Below are 22,957 nucleotides of genomic sequence, written 5' to 3' on the forward strand. Positions count from 1 at the left end.
CAGTTTACTTTTCTTTTTGTAAAGTTTCGGTCAAGTACCCAAAGCTGTAAGTGTCTGGCAAACAGGATTTTCATGTGTCGCAATAGAAGCCTGAACCATCACAGTTACAAACTCAAAGATTTTGTAATCTCATGCCTAAATACTTTCTTTGCTGAAATAACAAAAATGATCTTACGAAGATTTGTTTCCCTTAGTCCGTTCTTGGATCAGTTCACCCTTTGGATTCACAGTAAATATTCTGCAGTCTGGAACTCCCACTTGCATGTAGGCATATACATCCTGCAAAAAGCATGAACAAAAGCAAATGCTTCAACATTTCCTTATTGAATGTGATAAAACAAACAATTTTTCTACGGAATGAGAAAACCTGATCCAAAAAGGCTACAGTAAAACTGCCCCTACAAAAAATAAAGCTTCCTAAACAACCGCCAAAAAACCAAACAAGCAAAAAAAATCCCAGCACACACATAGCATAACGAAACATTACCCCCATCCCAATCTCTTAATTGTGGTCCCAGGCTTGGGAACAGAAAACACACAAAATCTACACCACACAATACCATTCCTTGTGACAATATTCTTCTTACAATACCCCCTCTCTCTCTAGCCCAATTACAACAGCACTGAGCTGCAGAGAAAATACAAGAACTATACAACAGGGAAAAGGATTCGAGACTGAGAAGCACTGAATGAATATCCTTAGGTTATAAAGCTGTCAAAAATGCTGAAAAGAGTATGGAAAGGTGGCACACATTCAATAAAATCCTGAAAATACTAACACATCTTTGTAACCTTTCTCATATAAGCAGTTCTAGCAGCTTTTAAGGTATCTGCATGTGGGTTTTCCCTGACCAGCTCCATAAAAGCACCAGTGTTCCATTTCCTTATTCAAATTTAAATAGACAAAAAGAAAAGCCTATTTCTTTTGCTTCCCAAGTACTTCATGCATTTTAACCCTTCAATTAGAAAGGGGCAGACTTACATTGGGCCTGTTTCCAAAAGCAGCATAGAAAGGCTGTTTACTGGGAGCAAACAAATTCTTGATATCATTCAAACATTCGATTTTGAACTTTTCAGGCTTCTTTTCTATTACTTCCCTAAAATAAAATTTCAACAGTCAAATTCTAAATCATGATTTGATAGAGGGTATCCTCCTTCCCCCATTTATCTGATATTTATCTTTGCATTGCTTCCTCTTGCTACTGTTAGTAGTTATATAGACATTGGTCTGTAGTTTTCCCAAGAATGACACAAGAGACAACAGAACAGTAAAACATCTGCTTTTTCCAACATCCATAGTAAAAAAACAGGTGAATAATCCGTGCATAAGCTAAGTAAACGGGATGAAAATTCCAGTTGTGAATGCAGTTTGTGAACTGCTTTTATTGTAGATGGCCATCTGAATCAGAAGACCTACTCAAGTACACATAAGCTTGTTACAACTCCTGTCTCTGACAAAAGTGTTAAAAGCCTATTTAGTGACCTTAATGGAAGTTACTGTCATTGCCAGTCAAGAATCAGTTGTTTTTACTAAAAACAAGCAAAACCAAAAAGGATTTTCCACTATTAGCTCTTCCCATCAAGGACAGGTAGACTAGGGCTGATTCAAAAGACCGAGCTGAACTGTACCTACAGTCCACATATTGCTTTTTAAGTAGTCATATATGTAGCACCCCAACACTCCAAGACCATTTAGTATGACAGTCTACATTCCCCAGCTTTTTTCCTTTTCCCTCCATCTTGCATAGTAGCACTGCACTACAATCCTTCCTGATATACTTGAAAAGACAAAATTGTACTGATATAAACAGAACCTAGTAGTAATCAGTCACGGACTTGAGGAATGAGGAAAAGGGAAAATGAACTGCTCTGCGAATGACATTTTGCATTTTGTAGCCACTTCTAACATGCCCACAGAAACAGAAGTATGCTACAAGTGAAATTCAGACAAAACACATAGCTTAGAAGGTCACTAGAATCACTAGAGGGACATCAAGTCTCAGTAGCAAATCTAGAACAGAGTGGAATGTTTGGTTACAGCTATAACGGTCAGCATGCCAATTCTTTTTTAGCCTGCTGCTTTCTCTGAGATGGGGAGGAAGTGGGTGTATGAAATCCCACATGCTTACCTATGAAAGGCAGAAAACAAACTGCTGGGGGACAACATCAGAGGACCCCTGGGAAGAATTGTTCCTTTGTCATTCACCCAGTGTAGGTATCCTCTGGTCATATCTGCCATCCCAATGGCACGTGCAGAACAGTACAGAAACTTGTAGCCATTTCTAGAAAAGAATTATCATTTTAGTTCATATTTCTGCTGAAGATTCTTTGCAAACATAAGCATATGGTTATAGCAATGTCCAGAGGCATCAGTTCAGGTATTGACTTGTTGCAGTGCTCTGCACACACACAAAGAAAAGACTGTTCCACTCTTAAAAAATCTGCAAGGCATGTAATAGTTTAAATACATGACTCAAAACTGAGAAAACGTGAGTGCAAAAAGAGCAGGGATGGTGATACTCAAATTACACAATTTGATGGACTAGACTGTGTTTAAATCAGTGCCATATTGGTTTATCCAGCTTCTTTCAGCCCAGCTGTAGGATGATAGCAATTATTTAAATTATCTGCAACGCATAATATTAGATGCCAGATCTGACTTCATTGGATTTTTTCAAGTTGTTGGCAGAACTTGCAGCACAGAGTGAAAGATAACAAGAAGCATTCACCAAACCCCTAAATTTTTCCTGCAGACTTTGTAGGTTCATCTGTTACACAGATTTGTACACAGTTACTGCATGCAGAAAAGGCTTGAGTGTTTATGTGTATTTTCAAAGACGCGATTCAATTTGGCAAGTAATTCTGAAACTACTCTTCTATTATGCCCCGAATAAAAAAAAAAAAAAAGCTCAGGTTATCTCCATAGATGAAGTTTAGCCACTGAATGAAGGCCACAAGAATGAAGGTCAACAATAGATTCTAAGACCCCAAATATTCTTGGGGAAAGACAGACTACCAAACTTAAAGATAAAAGTTCATTATTTTAAGTGGATAATGAAGTGTTTAACAGTTGATCATCCTGTGATCCTTCTCAGCAGCAAGCATTATTTCTGGTATCACTATTTTTTTGAAAAAAGTTTGCTAAACGAAGGCCCGAATTTGAAAAGGGAGGAAATATGAAGGTTTATTCTGCCCTAGGTTAACTGCACGTAAATATTATAAGGCTGTATGTCTCTTGGGTGAACAGTACACTTATAAGGGTGTGGTTCACAACACTTTTGAACTAAGCAAACACCACTGCTGCAAGGGGGAAGTTCCGCACATGGGCTGCCTCTGCAGGTTCTTGCAGAGCACAAGATGAGCACACTCAGAGACGGGAAGGGGAAACTGCTGTTTTGCCAAATTACTTTTCTACTGTTCTACTGAACTGCATCCGCTTATGCTGTAAGTGCAACAAAATGACAGAAAACTTGAGCCAGGCCACCACCTTCCTTTTGTGGCAGTGGCAAGGTGTTAATCAGGCTTGTTTCAGAACATGAAATCTATCCTAAGCAACATTCACTTGAGTTTGGTCATAAACACATTAAAACACAGAATATTTATGCACTGGAAGAATGGAATTTAGGTTTGAATTACACTGTACTATGTTTGTAACAGGCTTTGGTATCAACCTGAGTTGGCGGAAATGGACATATGCATGACTGTGTGAGAAACTGTTCCTATTATGGTTCTGTTTTGTAATCACAACATTACACACATACTTCAAGAACTAAAATGCAGAATCAAGTGTTTGAGAAAGGAACTAGTAAAAATGTTGGCTTCCATTCCTGTAAAAGTATACATCTGGGGAAACAAACTAGTTTTGTTTGTGTATGGCAGAAGCAGCTTACTTTCCAACATTTAGATCAAAAAATTGTAATAAATTGCGTAATTATTAACAATGATCCAATTACCTGCTCATTCATTCCTAAATTCCAGAAAATCCTAATGGCTTCATAAGATTACATACTCACTCGTTTATGGAATGATAGAGTTTTGCAATGCCCTGATGAGTCCAGTCCTTGCCAAGCTGAGGGAGGATCTGTCCTAAAGCATCAGACCTAAAAGCAAAATCAGAGATACCTAAGTACATGCGTTTTGTTAAAGAAAAACACTAATGAATATACAGTTTATAATGAGCATTCAAAGAAATACCTCTGCAGAAGGTCCTAATAATTTTAAAAGAGAATTAGTAACTACTCCAGACAGAGCAATTAGCAGGGCCATCCAGCACGAGTCAGTTTCCAAGTTAACCTATGGCTGCTACATCTGGAGAAGTCTAACTGAAAGGGCAATAGTCACATGGTAAACATTAACACCTTTGCATTATTCTTTTAAAAGACACTCTCTAGTTTGCTGTAAATGCAAGTACAAATTAAATCAAAGCAACGTATATTTTTAACGACTGTTAATGAACATTCTGTAATAGTTGTATTTATTTATTTTTTAAAGCAGGATAGGATCAACAAAGCAAGACACACAAACACACAAAAATTAAAAATTATATTTACTTGGTTATTGTTCCATCAATGTCTGATATGATGATTTTATCATTCCAGTTCCAGAGATATATTGTTCCTGCACAGCGGCAAGTCCCTTGATACTGGGTTGTAATACTAAATACAACATCATTAGGGCCATCTCTGAGCTTCAACTTTGCCTTTAGAAATAATGAAAATAATTGAAAATGTAAGTTGCCCCCACCATAAGATTTTTAGAATCATAAATGAGTGATAGAAAATGACTCATATACTCTTCCTTGACTATTTTGATTAACTCATCAAAAAGTGAACCATGGTTTAACACTGGCACAGTTCTGCTAGTAAAGTCTGTTTTATAGTCTGAGTACATGTATTTGTCCACAACTCCCATAGCTGCTTACAGCAGCAGATATTTGACTTTCTGCTACTTTAATTTTTGCTATTACAGTAGACTCACAGTAGTACCAAATGGAACTCTCAGTTTGTTACAGTATGCAATAGTATTTTCCAGAAAAAGTTAGTGCATACCTTCCACAAAATTCTTTGCTCATGAAGATTACATGTATAGACAGTAACGGAGTTAACTTCAAAGTTAGACTGCGACGAATAAACTGCATACCAATTTATATGCGAGTTATTAGACTGTTCAGACCCCCGGGTATCCAAATTGCAGAAGCCAACAATGCCACTTTTGGGGCAACGTCTTAATATAGAGATTTGATTATAGAACTTTGTTAGAAATTATTTTTTAATCCAAACACAGATTCTTAATAAAAACAACAGAAAAAAATAATGAAAAATTGCCTGCATCTGCCCACACTACCACAGGAAATGATTTTAAATTTCTTTTTAAATTTTAAATTTCCCCACTCTTTTTCTATTCTACTGCTAGAAAATTAACCTGGAGATAATTTTTTGCTTTGTGAAATGTACTTATGTCACTTCTAAAAAGCAGAAGAATCCCAAGTCTTAGAATCAGAGTGGAATTATGAAGCATCCTATGTACAAGGAATGCATGCCACTTACTATTTGGTCTGAAGACAGTCTAAGTGATTTCTTATAAGATGTAATGCTCCCATGGGCTGGATGCTCTACTGGGGCAGAATCTATTTTCAGGGATTCCTTCAACTCCTGTGATGCTTCGTCACTAGAAGAATCATCTTCTGGAGGTCTAACATAACATCAACCAGAATAAGCATAAGCTACAGAAAATCCTTCTTTAATGGTGTAAGATTCTTAGGCAAGAGTAATTTTGGCTTATGTTGAGGATTTGCTGCTAGCCTGACAGCATAGACTAACAAAATCCATGGTCTATCGAATGCCCAGATAAACTCAGCACATGCCAATAAGCAAGTAAGACTTGTAATGCATGCTAGTATTGGTGGAGCTCTAAACATTATTATTACTAGCTGGCTCCATACACAATGGGTTTCGTAAAGACACAGTGTCAAGTGGTGACTAATACTGTGTTGACGAATTAGGTAAACTGCAGATGAAAAGGGACACTGAATGAGTAACAGTGGTTTTTGGTTTTTTTAACAAGCTGCCACAGTTACTACATAATTTAAGATGTGGGTGGTAAGTTAGTGGAGTATCTCACCTTTTAACTTTATTTGGACTTATTTTTCTGCTAATCAGAGATTTCAAGGTTAAAAGCAGCATTTAATCTCTCTAAAGTACTCCATCAATAAATATATGGTTTTAAACCTTTAAGACACCAATAACATTTAAAAGTATCTTCACAAAATCATGGGAGAATATGAATAATAAATTACCTGGACTGGGACAGTTTTGTGCTAGTTGTTAACCATAATTTTGGCCAACTTGTGCACTGTAATTAATATTATTTTATTGTTTCAATTACTTAACATTACAAAAAATTGTACATGGTTTAAGTCATGCAGACAAAATTAGGCTTTTACAAAAAACAAGATAAAACAAAAAAAGAATGACAAACATTATCTCAGAAACAATACCACTATATTTACAAAGCAGTGGCCCATTACTAAAGGTTACCATATATATGTTTGTTGTTCTGTCAGTTACGTGATTATTTAAGAAGTAAACACAGTAGGATTTAAGAAATAATTGTAGTGTATTTGTAGTTCCTACAGTGTTTGCTGCCACATTATTTTGCTGAACTGTTTGCTAAACACATCTGGTTCTGCAGAGGAAAGTTCTTCCCACAGTAAAATTCCTACTGAATTCTTCATTAAAAAACTAAAACCAACCAAAAATACCCCAGACACTATTCAGTCCACAAAACAGTCTTCAGACAGGAACACACCTACTATTAACTTGCTCTTTTATGGTTGCTGGAAGTTCATTTGCTCTTTGTGTCTCAGTTTTCCCCTCTTTTGCCTCTGGTATCTAAAGCAATGTAATAATAAAAAACATATTGACATTTTAAGCATTTTAAACTGATCCAAGTGAATTCATAGTTTGCACTTAAGCAAATAGCTATCAATGTAGTATATAAACTATAGTAAGTCTCAGAATTGCTTATTCTTATTCCGTAAATTATTTAACAAAAGGATGCTTATGAAGAGATCATCCGTTAAAGCTTTTTATTATTTCAGGAAACAAAATTCTGCATGCCAGAAGTTGAGAACTGCTAGTTTAACATGACAAACTTATCATTAAAGGAGCTGGCAACCTCTAAGTTTATAAAATTCATTTTTTGGGGGGGAAGTAATAAATTTAAAGTTTCTTAAGCCTTGAGTATGTGCCCAATTTAGTCTAAAATGGGGTGCCCTCAGCACAACATCTATTATGCAGCACAGCACCTCATTTATTTGTGTATACATTCCTAAAACATACTGCAGTGACTGAAGAGAACCCCTGAAAACTGCTTATGGCTTACAAGGAAGAATTTTAAGAACACTGTGCAACAGTTGAATACAATAAATTTTGTTGAAGCAACTAGTAACAGCAAATAAAGATGTGGTATTTAAGACTAAATATACAGAAGCAGCCACAACTACTACAATGCTGAGTAACTCAGTTGGCAATCAGTGACACAGCTATATGAGCAGCATTCTGAGGCACTTCTGACAGACTGCAATTTGTTCACCTTTCAACAGCTACAGAAAGGTGAACAACAACAACAAATATGAAAATAGGTCTCAGTTACCTGTTTAGTCATGCTTTCTCTCTTGCGCCAGAACCACCACCTTCCAGACTTCTTTGGCATCTTTTCTTTGACCCAAGACTCAACAGTAGCCTGAAAAGTTAGGCATGTTTTTAATTTGTACGGAAAAACAAAATAATCATGTGTTACTACATACAAAATCTTCAAAAAAACATATCCATGTATCTATTTACCTTAGGCAAACTCTTCTGAAACACCTGCAAGCTCAGAATCATTGGAGCAGCCAACGCCCAGTTATAATACCTGTTTTAAGACATGTTATTGATAAGATATTACAAAATCCAACTAGAGGTAGATAAGTATCAGCGTGCAAACTGCCCTTTTCTTGATGAAAATATTTATTTGCTGCCAAAAACTAATATTAAAGTTTTCTGCAAGCAGAGTTACTTTAATATATACAATTCATTATCAGTGGTAACTACTGAAAAAAAGTCTCACTTCAGTTAAAGCTAAATTTAATGCAAATCTTCAGTTCAAAATCATTCTCTTTGAGACCGAGAAACAGATCTATCAAAAACACAAATTCCAGTAGAAGCCGAGAAATACATTCACTTTAAAGGGTAGATTTTAAAAGAGATCTTCTATGACCTAATTACACAACATAGAGAATTTACCTGTTATAAATCCTTATTACCAAATTAGGATTGTCTATGAGTCCAGGGTTTTCAGCAAATTCACGGTAAGTAATAATATGTTCCATGAATTTTTCTGTAATAGAAGCATATTTTAATTAGAAATAATAATATAAAGTCCCAATATGTCCAATTATTTTGTATCTAGGAAAATGCTTTCTGTCGTTTCAGAGTCTTCGCTGATCTTGCAGGATCACTCAAGATAAGCCAGTATGGCCTACCTGTCAAGAGTCTTGTGACTGCCTCCTCAGTAACAGGGAAAGCCTCACACCACTTCAATAGCCACATTAATGAGAATTAAGAAATTAGAAGAGGGAAGATACGAAGGAAGTAGGAACTAATTCAGCATGAAGTCTGGAAAAAAGAGTTATGCTTGTCCAAGTTTTCTTTAAAAATTATTATGACAGGTAAGGGGCCTACATACTACACTAAAAGGGAAGCGAGAAGGATGCTGTCAGCTTTTCAGGTTTTTTTAATAAAAAATATAATAGTCAGTTTAATAAACTGACTACTAATAGCATTTTCGTGACTAGGGACAAGTTTGCAGAAATTCATGATTTAGTGTAAAACCCTTGCAAGGAAGACTTTTTTTTCAAATCAAATCCAATACTACCACCATGTTACCAGGAGTGCTGTTCATTAGGGACACGATGACCATTAAAAGAGTAATACTAAAAATGCTGCAGGACATGTTCATGAAGACTGTGTGCTCCCTCAAAAATGCATATAGCTTCAACATTACAACTAACTAGAGCATGAAGAGAGAAGAATCTGCTGGTGCAAATCTAAAGGTTAACAAAAATTTAGGATAGGAAAAATACAGCAGGAGAAAAGGCAGTCCAAAGTTTTTTCATTGCTTAAAAAAACCCAACCAAACAAAAAAACAAAACCAGAAAATAAAACTGAAAAAGAAAAAATATCAGGCAACCGGAAAGAATATGAATTGTGAAGATTTATATAGGACTAAGCAAGTAATTGCAGCCAGAAACAAGAGTGGCTGGTTGGATAAGCAATATGTAGTAAGAAAAAGCAGACAAAGTTTCTCAAGATATCCAACTGCTCTTGATAATTTAAGGTTAAATTCTGCTATCTCTGCTTGGTAAATGCTTCAGGTTTTCAGAAAATGACAGATTATCCATTCCTTTTTCTCAATATAAGCGTAATAATAAGCCAAAGCACAGCACAGTGGAAATCAGAGCATTCAAGCCACTTCATCTGTTTAGCTGCCTGAGCTTTATTACTGTTTATGATTTAGTCTTTCACATACCTTTAGAAATCTCTCCATTTTCATTGAGACCCCCACAAAGTGAAAGTGTAACATCAGGCAAGTCCATAGCAGAATCAGACATGCACTCTATACCGCTGTCAGCGGCAGCACTTCCTACTGATTGGGGTGACTGGGAACCGGAAAGGGTGTCTGACTCTGTCCACTGCCTGAAGCCTGGATCAGAATCGCTGAAGAGAAGAAGTCCACATTTTCCATAAGTATTTCACTTGCAAAAAACGTATACATTTTAGGTTACAGGACACACACTATAAGATTACTCAAAAAAGTCATCTTGCTGTTGCATTTCTTTTAAGTACTACATCAAATTACAACATAGACTTAAAACAAAACAAACAAAAACCAGACACAAACACACCCCCCCAACCCTTCATAATACTGGCAGACTGACAGTTTCCAGGAAAATAATTACGTTTCTCTTGCCTGCAACACAATTGGATTTAAATGAGGAAAAGATCCTCTACATTCTGTTTTTGCAGAACACCACTACACTCTTCAGTCTTTACCAGAACGCTCTAGAACAAGACTAAAAGGAAAGAGAACACTGCTTGATGTTTTTAGAACACTGTGTTTGGAAAAAGTACAGTAGAAAGGAAAAGTATCCTCTTAAGTAAAAAAATACCACATTATCACCTAAGGTTAGAGTTATTAGTTTCATCCCAAGTAATGTAATCAGTAAGCACAGAAAAGTTTACAATTTTAGTTTTAACATAAACCAATAGTCTCTTCTTATTAAGCTGTATTTTTACAAAGTCTTCTACACAGTTATTCTTCTGGAGAATATTTTAGGAGTGTAAAATGCTTTGATTTGATTTAAAAATAAAGTGAATTTTGAGACTGAGCTGCCTTGCAGGAAGACCTGGTGGGATTTTTTTTGTTGGTCTTTTTTGATATTAAAAAAAAAAGTTGGAAGGGATGTACAGGTCATGCAAAAACCAAGCTGACGTGTGTTTATCTGGAGCTAGCAATATGGCACAATACAGTACTGGTGCAAAAGAAGCACGCAGTTTAAACTTATCCCACCTCTGTATCTGCAGAACATACATGTTCCACAAAGATGACAACTCTCAGTAATGACCTCCCATGTGATCTTTCAATGTGTTTCTTGTCAAATTAAAAACAGATTCTCACAGTGACATCAGTACTAATTACTCCACAAAAGCCTAGAAACCTGAAGTCCAATACTTTTTTTTCAGAACTGGTTCATAAACACCTAAATCATACATGTAATAACCCTCGTTCCAAAGAACTTTAATTCAAAATTACCTTTTGGGAAAATAGAGTGCTGCAACTTCAGGTTCCAAAGCTTTTAGGTCCTCCAAGTAAATATCATCAGGTCCCTGATGATGACTTCGCTTGTGCACCCCTATTAATTTTAACAAATAAGATTATTAAGATGATGCTATCCAGATGCATTAAAGAGAAATGTGATTGTAAGAGACTCAGACTTACTTGTAGCTTTTATAAATGCAAGAGTTTAAATATACTTTTAGACAGGTAAGACTTTAAATAGAAAACATGGAATAGGCACTTTTATACTACTTCCACTACGGCCTCAAATTTGGTAGACCACACTGAAGGAGAAAATCAACAGCTTTATTATATACCTTTCTTTTTTGAAGGAGAGTCCATTTTTGTTGTTGGCTTTGTTTCTGGTAAAGGGTCCACCAACAGCCTGGAATGATGATCAGCATCTAATGGCAATGGATCTTGTGGTTCTATGATTGCAGAAGCAAGAGAATCTTTAACATCCATCTGCTTAAGCAGAGGATGAGTTCTTGGCTCAGGTTTCAGTACTGTACAGACAGAATCTTTCACATCATCATCATCTTCAACTTCATCAGAGCTGAGAATGACCCTAAAATGAGTCTTCTCTGATGGAGTAATGGTAGCTGTTCTGAGATGTTCCAGTTTCTCTTTCTTGCTTATCTGAAAAACAAGACTGGTCAATCCTTTCACTTCACGTTTGTTTTATTCTGGTCTAAACATTGAATTTGTACTCATGGTAAAATTCTGGTCACAAATACACCAGGTAAGAATTTAAACATGTATTTTAGCAACATAAAACATGCCCCACCTTATTAGCAAAGTCCCCTGCAACAGAAGCTTCATACGAGCTTATTTACAAGTTCAGTAAAGAAACTGGCATAGAGGAAATGCTGACTTGACTAAACCAGAGCAAGAAAAAAGGATAAATGTGGACATATCAGGGCTTCTGTCACCAGCTGTCCTGTTAGATACCAAATTTACTCTATCAAGGCTAAAATTCCTCTGGAATGAACTAGAAATTAGCCTATAATAAAGGAAATTAATTTCTCAAGTTTCTTTCTTCGGTTTCTAACTAAAAATTTTAAAATTTCAGACTTTTACTGTTAGGTTTTCTGAAATTACTTTGTTGACCAGCTTTTGAACGTAACATATTCTACTATCTTCCAGCCACAAGGGGGCGCTACTTCCCCATTTCAGCTGAAGCCTTCTCAAGAACCGCGGCAGATTTCCAGTCTTAGGACACAATTTGAGATACGTCAAATCTCAGTTCACAAAGTGAGAGCCGACAATAAGTTTACCTTGGTTGATTCTGGGAATCCTCCCCACGTCCATTCCATGTGAGATTCAGATCTCAACAAGCTCTCAGCAGGTTTAACTTCCAGTTCTGAATCACTTTTAGGGCAGACTGGCTCAGAGAAAGGGCTAGCAAATCAACAATTAAAAAAAAAAAAAAAAAAGCAAAAAAAAGCAAGCTACAGTGTTTAAAATGCGTTTGTTGTGCAGCTACTTTGTTAAGACTTTTCTACAGCTTAACAGGGCTTCAATTATACAGCAACATGGCAAGAAGCCCAGCAGGGTTTTCAGACTGAGAATTAGGTTAAAACCAAAATCACATTAAAGGACTTACATAAGCCATCACCCTAAACAGATTCCTTCACTCTGTCTGCAGTGTAGGTATAGCTCTCCCCTCAGCCCATGCTCCATTTTTCAAACAAAACAGAACACAACAACAGAGTTTAATCTAAAAGTAAGACAGAAATTAGCTTCAAGTTCCTTTCCTCTGTAAAAATATAGCATTTAAGCTTGCTATGCCAAGACTTGAGTAATTGAAGTCCTGCAAACCGAACTCACAAATGCACAAAACAACACCAATTCCCAATGCAGCAAAAACAATATAAACAAAGTAACTTTGGAGAGGGGAGATCACTTGAAAACTTCCTTCAGATGTGTTTGGTCTATATGACTTTTCAAAATCCATCCTGTTTTTCCTATAGTGGTTATTATCCATAAATCCGAAACAGACCTCTGAAATTTACTTTAGCCAAGACTATTTTTAAGCTGGAAAAAAACCCTCTGCAAAATGCTAGAAAGGTATTATTTCAAAATCATTTTGCTCTTATGATCTTAGCAAGGACAGGAAACACAACAGGTTATTTTAAAGTAGCATTTAGTGTTGGGACAGATCCAAACCTCTTCTTTCTTGAACAGGGCAATTATACTGTCTATTATTGAAATGCTCTTTTTACACTTTGACATTCACAGTGGTTTGTTTGGGGTTTAGATAGATATATATATATATAGATAGATATATATATATATACACACATATGAAATCCTCAATATTTGAGTTTGAATTTTAAGTACAGGAACTGGACACAGCACTCCAGATGTGGACTGACCAGTGTTGAGTGTAATGGGATGATCACATCTCGGTGTCTGCTAGTAACACCCCTCCAGATGCAGCCCTGGACCCAATCTGCCTTTGGTGCTGCAGCGGTGCTTTGACGACTCACGTTCAGCTTGCCGTCCACAGGAGCCCTGGGCCCTTTCAGCAAGGCTGCTGCCCAGCCACACACATCCGAGCCCGTACTGGGCTCTTTGGTTATGCCACCCCAGGTCCAGGGCTCTGCACTTGTTGCACTGGGAAAGGCTTCATCCTGATTTAAGAGATCTTTTACAGTGAGAACAATCATTCACCAGAACAGCCTTCCCAGGAAAGTGGTCCCCATCACAGGATATTTTCAATTTGTGACTGGTTGGGATGCAAGATATCTCATCTAGTCTCCCTTTCCCACAAAAGGCTGGACCAGGTGATCTTTCAAGGTCCCTCCTAACTTGGGCTGTTCTATGACATAACACTGAAATTTTACAGTAACCCCTACAGGTATTCAATGTGTGGAATTCCCTCCCCCTTACAAAATTCCTGCAACAAGTAGTTATCTAATGCAGCATCACATCTGAAAACTTTCTGGAGGTTCGTGGAGCCAGGGTTTTGCAGTATCATACAAGGCTAAACTGATCACAATTCGGACTGTAAAAACAGACAGTACACAGATCAGATCACGATCCAGACAGTAAGAATCCCTCATATTACTCAAACTGACACAAAATCCAAGACAGAAGGAAGTTTAAACATGTCTACAGTGGTGACTCATGTCACTGTCAGCTTCCAACCTTTATCATCAGGAACACAAAAAAGAACCCATTTAAAGATTTCCTCCCTCAGTTCTCCTGTAACAATTTTCTACAGAAATTACATTTTCTGTACTGTTAGGAGGGCTTATTTAAAGTAACAGATCGATGAAAATACATGTACATATTTGTTTTCAATGGAATCTTCAAAAGGAAGAATATGAACTCATTTTCTCTACATGCCAAATCCACCTATAACACAAGTCAACTGGAAGCCATACAGACATTAACCTGTTTCTAAGCCTAATTCTTATTAATATTCAGCAGTACCTGCAAAAGATTTAATACTTCAGGACTTTGAGAACCTAAGTCCTGAACCTAAGTTTTCCACTGTCATTCTCAGGGAGAAGTCTTTAGTTAAAAAGGTACATGCTTGTACTAATGATTTAATCATGCTAGTATTGCTGTTAAAACAGACAGAATATTGATGGTATCAGGTATCCAATAGTTGATCGCTATGTTTCTTAGTTTTATTACAGTGAATCGGACAAGCAGAAGTGTCCTCATTGAAAAGACTTAGGCTATTACCTTCCCTTAGCTCCCTGCAAGGGTTCTGAAGAGCAAGACAACCAACCTCAACTAAAACTCAATTAGCTTTTCCAGATCTCCAGAAAGGAGGTTATTAAAACCTACCATTTCTCTTCCACGTTACGATGGCTACATTATAAAAAATCTTTCTTTGGTGGCTTAGGAGAAATAATTTCATGCAAAATTTATCTTCTTCTTGATGGTTCATGTGAGAGACAATCCCCACCCCCCAGCTGCCCAAAGAGGGAAAAGAAAATTGCCAATTTCTGTGTTGCACTGCAACGTGTACTGGATAGCTTCTTGTTTAAAAAAAAAAAAAAAAAGAACCAAAACTATAAGGAGCCTAGGCATCTCACATGATGCACAAACAAGTTGTTAAAAGCAGACTATCCCCTAAATATGTAAACAAGAAGAGAGACATGAATCACATATCCAAGATATAGCCTGGTAGTCTCTGTTAACTAGAGTTTTATAAACTCAAAAGGAGTATCAGCCTCTGTGCTGCCATTATCTGGGTGATACAACCCATACAACACCGCGTCAGTCCTCAGGGTCAAACACTGTGACTACTTTTCAGTCACAAACCACAAACGTTTAGGGAACATTTGAAGGCTACACATCACCAAGTACAATTGAGGATGTGGTTGTCACCCCAAAACATGAAAAGGAATGATAATGGGATTTCCTGTTCAACTGCTTCTGTTCATTAACAAGCTATGGACTGGGGGAATGAGCAGGCTCCAAGCATGGTGTTACACATTCAGACTCTACTGAGGCCACAGCTTTGGAAAAACTCAAAGCAGAGAGATTACATACACTTCAAGAAGTATTTTCTGAAGCTTAATCTCTTCTGTTCTGCACTACCACCTATTGATACAGAAGAACAGGCACCTGTGCACTGAGCAGCTGACATGCATCAATGGGTATCTCACAAAGGCTGACCGGTAATCCTCACTGACACTGAATGTATCTGCTGTGAGGCAGTTTTCTTAGTCAAACTGAACAGCGGTAAAACTATACACTCAAAGTATTAAAATGAATCGAGATACTGCTCAGCATGCTATATACTATATATATTTGTTCTTCCTTATGTCCAATGTTCAGGAAAAGTATGAAATTTACCTCAAGTAATACTGCATAGGGACAGAATGCTTTCTTTATGCGAACAGAAATCAGTATTAGTGGTGAAACCCAAAGGGTGAACCTTGAAAAATCTAGAAATGGAATGCAAGAGGAATATAATAGCATGAACATCAGAAATTGAAGAGCTTGAATGTATAAACAGAAGTGTACTAGTCACTGTAACTGAAAACTGGCGAGCTGTACTATGCCATTTGTAAGAACCCACCATCAGCTCATACTGTTTCTGGTATCTCTGAATAACCAGAGATACCACAATTCCAGTAACACAAATCTGTTCTGAAGTAGAATATGATTCAAGTTTAGGACCTAGCCTTACCTCCAGTAATTTGTGTTTCTTCACCTGGTAAAAGCTAACTTACATATTCAACATTGCTTTATGGCACATCAAGTGTTGTTTATGCTAGGGTGAATCACAGAGAACATATTCATTTTCCACACACTTCCCAATCTAAAGAAATTTTATTAAGTGTATTTTCTTTCTTTACTAGTGAATTTTAGTAAGAAAGTTGTTGGTTTTTATTTGAGTGGGATAAAAAAAAAAAGCCACAAATTGTGTTTCATACATACAGTGGAGAAGGCAGCCATTACAAATTCAAAGTAAGTATCAAATGCTGCATTTGGTACCACAGAAGTTAGGCATGTCTGAAGTTTTACAGCTCAGGGGGAAAAAATGAATGAAACAGCAATTAATATTTTTTAATTATTAATCATTATATATATGATAACATTACAAAGTGACTTACTTCTCCAGAGGGGACCAGTCTCCATCAGATAAGGGGTAATGATCCTTCGAGTGATAGATCAAAGATTCTTTCTGTTCTTCACCCTTTGGTGATGAATTTGAGGAACCTCTATGGAGATACACGGGACATTAAGTCAGCTATAAGAAATCGTCATTATCAATTCAGTTAGAAAATTTACTTATATATTATTCAAAACTCAAAATTCAAAGAAAGGAGTGTATATCTTCATAAATTCCTTCTTCGCAACACACCTTTATGTAACTTAAAATGTATATGAAAACTATTATTAATACTTGAAAATACTGCAAGTTTAAAAATCTACTACTCCAACATAGTAATTTAATATTGAAAAAGCCACAATAGCATAAATGATATTACTCTATACAGCTAACTAGTATTACCAAACCCCAAAGATGAAAATAAAAATTTACACATAACCGTTATTATGTAAATGTTAGAATCACTGGAAAAGTTAAATAGAAAAGGTAGTTTTGACAACGCAGTTTACACTGCACATTTCACAATTTAAAACCAGTCAGAAAATAGGAATATGCATTAGCCTCACAATTTACCCAACAGTTTACAAATTAACATGAACTACAATAAGTAGCTAAAGTGCTGTACTTTTCTAAACAGTGGGGTTTGTTTTGCACTGGGAACTCTACTCAAGTGTCTATAGCAAAAAAAACTGCCAACCAATCAACAGCAAGACCTATTGAGTAAGCATGCACTATATTTTACACAGAAGTCCCTTTTAAATATCACCATCATAAGTACTTCAGATCTTTTTACAGCTCTCTGAATTTAATGGAATTAATAGCTATTCTCAGGATACAACTAACTTGTTTTGAGGTTAGATCAAGGGCATCATGGCTATACAGTGGATAGACTACAAGGAAGATAAGCCTGGACTTTTGAGTATAAAATGCATTAGAAATTACTTTAAGACATTATTATGAAAGAAAAAAGCATTTTTCTTTATTTTCAACACTGTTGCACTGGACGTTTTTGGAACACTAATGCTAATTTCTCTTACGGATAGAGAAAAAAAAGATTTTAACATTATCTACTAAAATACATAAATATTTAGAATTTACATGCCTATGCAAAACAGCCCATTAGACCATAAGCAGTTACAGTGATCTACCTAATTTGCACAAGTCTTTCACTTGGAAGACAGTCTAGACTGTGTTAAATACAGGACTCTACAAACATCTTAATATCTCCACTTCTCATTCAGTAGTAGTACTCTTATGAAACTTGATGGTAACAGCTTGACTGGAGAGCTACAGACTGTACATCCTCGGTATTCATAAACCAAGCTAACCGTGACACAAAGATGTTTCATGCTGTCTTTGTCTGTATGCAGTGCTAAGTATCTCCAAAAAAGGAAAAAGGTATTCTTGAACAACTAAATAAACACACGCAAAAAATCAGAGGTCCTCAGCATTATGACTTCAGAGGGGGGCAAGATGACACACAAATGGTACTGAACAGATTTTATTCACTGGAAATTAGTGATCAAGTTATTTCATATGAAGCATAAACAAAACAAAAAACAAAACAAAAAAAATCAAATTTCATCCATAAGTGAATAAATCTGAATGCTAAAAATCAAAATGCAGTCAAAGATTACTGAAACAAAGAGGAAAATCAGTATGCATTATCTTGAATTTATAAGTTGCACTACCAACTCTAATTTATTTTGCAACATTTATAAACAGTGCTACCACTCCTAATCCTTATCCACTTCATACATGGTCTAAATAAATACGTAAGATTTTAGAGACAGATAACTACTTTAACTCTTTAACATCTTAGCACTGCAGAAATAATGCCCCCTGTTTCTGAGTTGTACACACTGTAATCTCAGTCCTCCTGGTATTATTTTAGGTAAGTTAAGCACTATTAATGTATCTAAATCACAGCTAGAAAATACAAAGGATGTGTTTTAAAGAAAGCTGGATTTTCCCAAGAACAGAAAACAGTTTGTTTTCCACTTTGTAAGAACAGAACCAGGTAAGATATTACATACTGGTACCTGTGGCTGAAATTTTGACCTTCCTGTTGGAACATCAGCCTCCCTTTTCATTTCCCAGTTTTTCACTTTGAAATCTAAAGTGGTGTCTAACAAGTTAGTTATGTTTCTTTATTTTCTTCTTTCTCCAGAGCCACACATTTATAACAAAAACAAACTCGCTGTTATCACCTTACATGCCCACAGGATGTGAAAAGAAAGCTTACACTTTTTCACAACCATATCTTTAGGTGGGAAGAAAGCAGTGTACGCCTATAACAAGGCATTTTATTTCGTCCCTTAGTAGCCCACTGGAATAACTGTATATGAACTCCACTATCAGATAACCTACTGTCTCTGGGCTTCCATTACTGCAATGTATTTTTCCATCCTGCACTTATACTTGCTATTCACAAGAAAACAGCATTCTTTTACAAAATTTTCTTCCTTCCACATCGCAACAATCCGAGAGTTCATTTCTACTGCTCTTTGTTTATATATATGTAAAAAAATGTGGTTTCCAAATAAAAAGCTTTTTCAATATTTCATTCTAAAGGATACAAAAAATAAAACCAGAGTAACCTTTGAACGCACCGTGGTCTGTTCAGCTATGACTAAACATCTGACATTTCAATCAAGCCTTCAATTTTTTATTCATCTCTAGTCAAACTAAGATAATTGATACAATAGCAATTTGAATTCTAAACACTGAATGAAAAAAGCCATTTTTGGCCTGACATTCCTAAATTCTTCATACATTTGTAATTATTAATTAACTAAAGAAATAACAATTCATGGGTTCTATTTTCTTTCTTCCTGTACTTGATGCTTGTTTTTATTTTTCATGGTTTCACTATGACAAGTTACTGTCTTAATAACCTCACACTGAAGACTGAACAAAGATCTTGTTTTTCTTAAACTGGAAAAAACAGGAAAAATCTCAAATTAAACAAAATGCCAATTCCCAGACTTAAACAGATGAGTATCTAAATGACAATTCGTTGTCATGACAGTAAAAAAATAAGGCAAATGAACTAAGAAAGCCACAGACATTCTAGAAAACACTTTAAAATCCTAATTTTGTTTGTTGTGTTTTGTTGGTCACAGGTGTGATAACAGTTAGTATTCATGTTTTTCTGTTGCATTAACTTTTTTGATCCATACTTACTGAAGTTGAGACACCCTCAAAGACCCACAATGAAGGAGTTTTTTCAGTTATACTTTATTCTTTTATAGCAAAACGTTCTTTCAATTCCCAGACCAGATCTTTAATTTATTCAGACAGTACTACATTAAACAGTAATGCTGTCCAACAAAGCAGCTAGCTTTGTCTAAAAACTACGCCCGCTTCTTTTGTTAAGCAGCCTAAGAAACTTCCACATAAAACTGATGAGGCCGCCTTTCCTGGATTTTAAGCATTTATATGCTTGATAGCTTTCTTCTATTACTATAATCTTTCCTATTACTCATATAAGCTTCTTCAGCTTATTAGTACGTGCTACCACTTTACCACAAGCTCCACTTTGCTAACAGTTTATCTACTTCAAAATTCCTGACTGATTTTTTCCCGCTCCTTTATGACTACACAGATGTAAGGAATTATCTTTTCTAATGTGAAGGATCATTAACTTATGTAGTTTTCCGTTACCAAAGTAAACTTGGAAGATACAGAGAAGTCAAATTCAGATGAGGTGTACTACAGGCATTCCACACTGCAGTTTATGTAGAGTTTACCAAACACTCTAGAAGATGATGGCAACACTTCCTTACCAGAATGGCCTTAATTGGATTTTATATTCATAATAAAATGGCCAAACTTGAAAGGTTCTAGAAGAACCTAGAAAGAGGTTCTGTAACTCTTACAGTTACTGAGTTAAGAGTTACAGTTTCTCCTCTAGAAAGAGGTGGAAGATAATGGTTTGGAGTTCTGTTTGTTTGAGGAAAAGCCTACCCAAAGCCTATTGAAACTTATGCACTGCTAGCACAGAGGAAAGGTACAAGTTACATGTTCAATGTTCAGTGATAACAATGAAAGCAGTCAGGAAGTATCTGATAGCTTACCTTAGGGGTTGAACACTTTTTTCATCATCTGAGCTTATTTCCATTTCAAAAATCTCTTCCGTCCCAGTAGAAGAGATCTGATCTTCCTTCCTGCTATCTTGTTTGTATTTCTTTCTTCTTCTTTTTTTCTTCTTCACAGAACCTGGTGTGAATACAGTCTCTGTTTCCACAGTGTGTGGAATTTCTGAGTTTGCACATGTCCTCTCATTTTCACCTGATTTCAAATGATTGTCAGTATCTTTAAAAAACTGGTCTTCAGTGGGTATTGGAGATGTTGCCAAATATGCAGGAACTTTTTCCTAAGCCAAAAAAGAAAATAAAGAACAGACTATATTTTTTACTATGTTTTGTGCATACAGGATAGTTGTCAGCTACAGATTAATCCCTGCATCTATATTTAGACACAAAACCATGTAACAGCCCAGTGGTATGAAGCTGATATCCAGAAAAGAACCACGTTCACTGGAAGGATTACAAAAAGTTCAGAGAAATGAATGCTAGTATTCTTACCGTTTCAGACATACGTAATTGATTTTGCTAGCAAAACAAATACCCAGTCAGTAGAATTTTTCAAAATTATCTGCTCTTGTGCACATCAGTTCTATCCAGGCTTAGTAAATGTGTTAATAGGCTAATTAGATCCACTGCTGTCTCCTTATTTCGAAACAATTTCACAGAAAGGTGTAGGTTAGAAGGGACATCTGGAGAATATCTGGTCCAATCTTCTGTTTAAAGTAGGGCCTCAGGTTAGGTTATCCAAGACAAAGGCTGAGTATCTCCAGTGAGGGAGTGTCTACCACCTCTCTAGACAACCCATTCCTGTGTTATATTGTTCTCATAGCAAAAGATTTTTCTTATATCCAGCTGGAATTTTCCCCTTTGTCCTATTCACCAGGCATCCTCGTGAAGAGAATGCTTCCATCTGCTCTGTAACTACTTGTAGGTACTGTAAGACTGTGGTTAGATCCCTCTGAGTCTTCTCTTCTCTAGGCTGAACACAATCATTTCCAGCAACCTTCCTTCTTATTTCAACTTCTCCAACCCTCTGATCACCTTGGTGGCTCTCTACTAGACTCCTTCCAATTTTCCATGTCTCTCCTGAACTGGGGAGACCACAACTGCATTCCAGGTTTGGTCTAACATATACTAGGTTGAGTGGGACAATCCCACATGCCTCCATCTGCTGGCTCTACTCCTGCCGATGCTGCCTAGGACACACTTGCCTTCACTGCTGCCAAGGCACACTGCTGGCCTTTACAGTAGAGATGCATTTCATCCAGTCAGACCCCAGCCTGTACTGCTGTGTGGAGTTCTTCCAACCCAGATGCAAGACTTCACATTTATCTTAGTTAAACCTTGTGCAAATCTTCACCAACTGGGAGACTGGATCAACAAGTTGGCTCTTTTTCTGGCCTGTCTACCTCCCCTCCCTGTTCAGCGTTACCCACAAAACTGGTGAAGATGCGTTCAGTCTCGTCATCCATGTCAGAAATTACTTATATAAAGTATCTTTCAAAAAGAAAACCGTGAATATAATTTACTCGCTAAAACCAACAACCAACCAACTCTCTATTAATTACAACTCACTGCCTTATGAAGGAACAATTCAAATGAAGGCAAAGCTTAACCAATGGACTGCCTGGGGTTTATTTGCATTGTAACAAGAAATTTAAAGATACTGACACCGAGATTGAAAGAAACACTGCGAAAGGACAAAGTGGAACAAAAATAGAGAATGGAATCTGCATAGCAAGGAGAAAAAGTTACCGAGCTTAATTTCACGGTAAGAATAGAACTAATTACAAAACGACTTATTTTACAGGACTCTTACACAGATTAGTCAGGAACTACACTGTGATCAGAAACAGCCAGAGCACTGATACTACTTTTGATGTCTTCAAAGCCTGAACTGATAATATTTAATATTAAATTCAATTTCTCCACTGAGTTAAGAGTTACAGACCACGTTTTATCCCAGTAATTGTAAAGTAGAGAGAAGTGGAGAAAGGAGAACAAAAAACAGCTTTATACTGCACTGATACAGATTTTGCATTGTAAAAAACCTCCAAATAAAATGATAGCACCTAAAAGTTAATATTCTATACAATTAATGACAATAAATCCAGAATAGCAAGACAAAATAATAAAAAAAAAACAAACAAAAAAATCCACCAAAAACCAGAGGAAAGGTTAGAAGAAAACTGGCTGAAAAATGATGCCTAAAAGTTACATTATAGTAGTCCTGATTTATGTGAATTGAGGTGTGTGGTATTACTTCTGAAAGTCCAGATGTGAAAACAGCAAAGACTGACCAATTGAAAGAACTTTTCTGAATCCATCGAGAACTCTAGGAGAGCTTTATCATTTATACCTTAAGCATAGCTTCAAGAAGTGACCACAAGGACAAACTGATCAG

The 22,957-nt window shown here is 36.4% G+C and overlaps 1 protein-coding gene across 8 annotated transcripts in view; it reads right to left on the minus strand.

The window, feature by feature from the left end:
* LPIN2 (lipin 2) overlaps positions 1 to 22,957 on the minus strand; it is a 47,211-nt gene that overhangs the window by 4,672 nt on the left and 19,582 nt on the right. For 7 of the 8 annotated variants that reach the window (XM_037382307.1, XM_037382309.1, XM_037382303.1 and 4 more), the window contains 16 exons: positions 20,542 to 20,840; positions 16,464 to 16,571; positions 12,156 to 12,279; positions 11,196 to 11,517; positions 10,855 to 10,954; positions 9,571 to 9,758; positions 8,286 to 8,379; positions 7,845 to 7,914; positions 7,654 to 7,743; positions 6,808 to 6,890; positions 5,547 to 5,691; positions 4,551 to 4,699; positions 4,014 to 4,100; positions 2,130 to 2,282; positions 983 to 1,097; positions 176 to 279 (listed from right to left, as the gene is read on the minus strand). In XM_037382307.1, the coding sequence (XP_037238204.1) occupies positions 176 to 279; positions 983 to 1,097; positions 2,130 to 2,282; positions 4,014 to 4,100; positions 4,551 to 4,699; positions 5,547 to 5,691; positions 6,808 to 6,890; positions 7,654 to 7,743; positions 7,845 to 7,914; positions 8,286 to 8,379; positions 9,571 to 9,758; positions 10,855 to 10,954; positions 11,196 to 11,517; positions 12,156 to 12,279; positions 16,464 to 16,571; positions 20,542 to 20,840 (2,231 nt within the window). Of the gene's footprint in view, positions 1 to 175; positions 280 to 982; positions 1,098 to 2,129; positions 2,283 to 4,013; positions 4,101 to 4,550; positions 4,700 to 5,546; positions 5,692 to 6,807; positions 6,891 to 7,653; positions 7,744 to 7,844; positions 7,915 to 8,285; positions 8,380 to 9,570; positions 9,759 to 10,854; positions 10,955 to 11,195; positions 11,518 to 12,155; positions 12,280 to 16,463; positions 16,572 to 20,541; positions 20,841 to 22,957 lie in introns of those variants that run through there. The other variant, XM_037382310.1, reaches the window with a different exon arrangement.

This window comes from Falco rusticolus, chromosome 3 (genome assembly GCF_015220075.1).
Source record: "Falco rusticolus isolate bFalRus1 chromosome 3, bFalRus1.pri, whole genome shotgun sequence".
Lineage (NCBI taxonomy): Eukaryota > Metazoa > Chordata > Aves > Falconiformes > Falconidae > Falco > Falco rusticolus.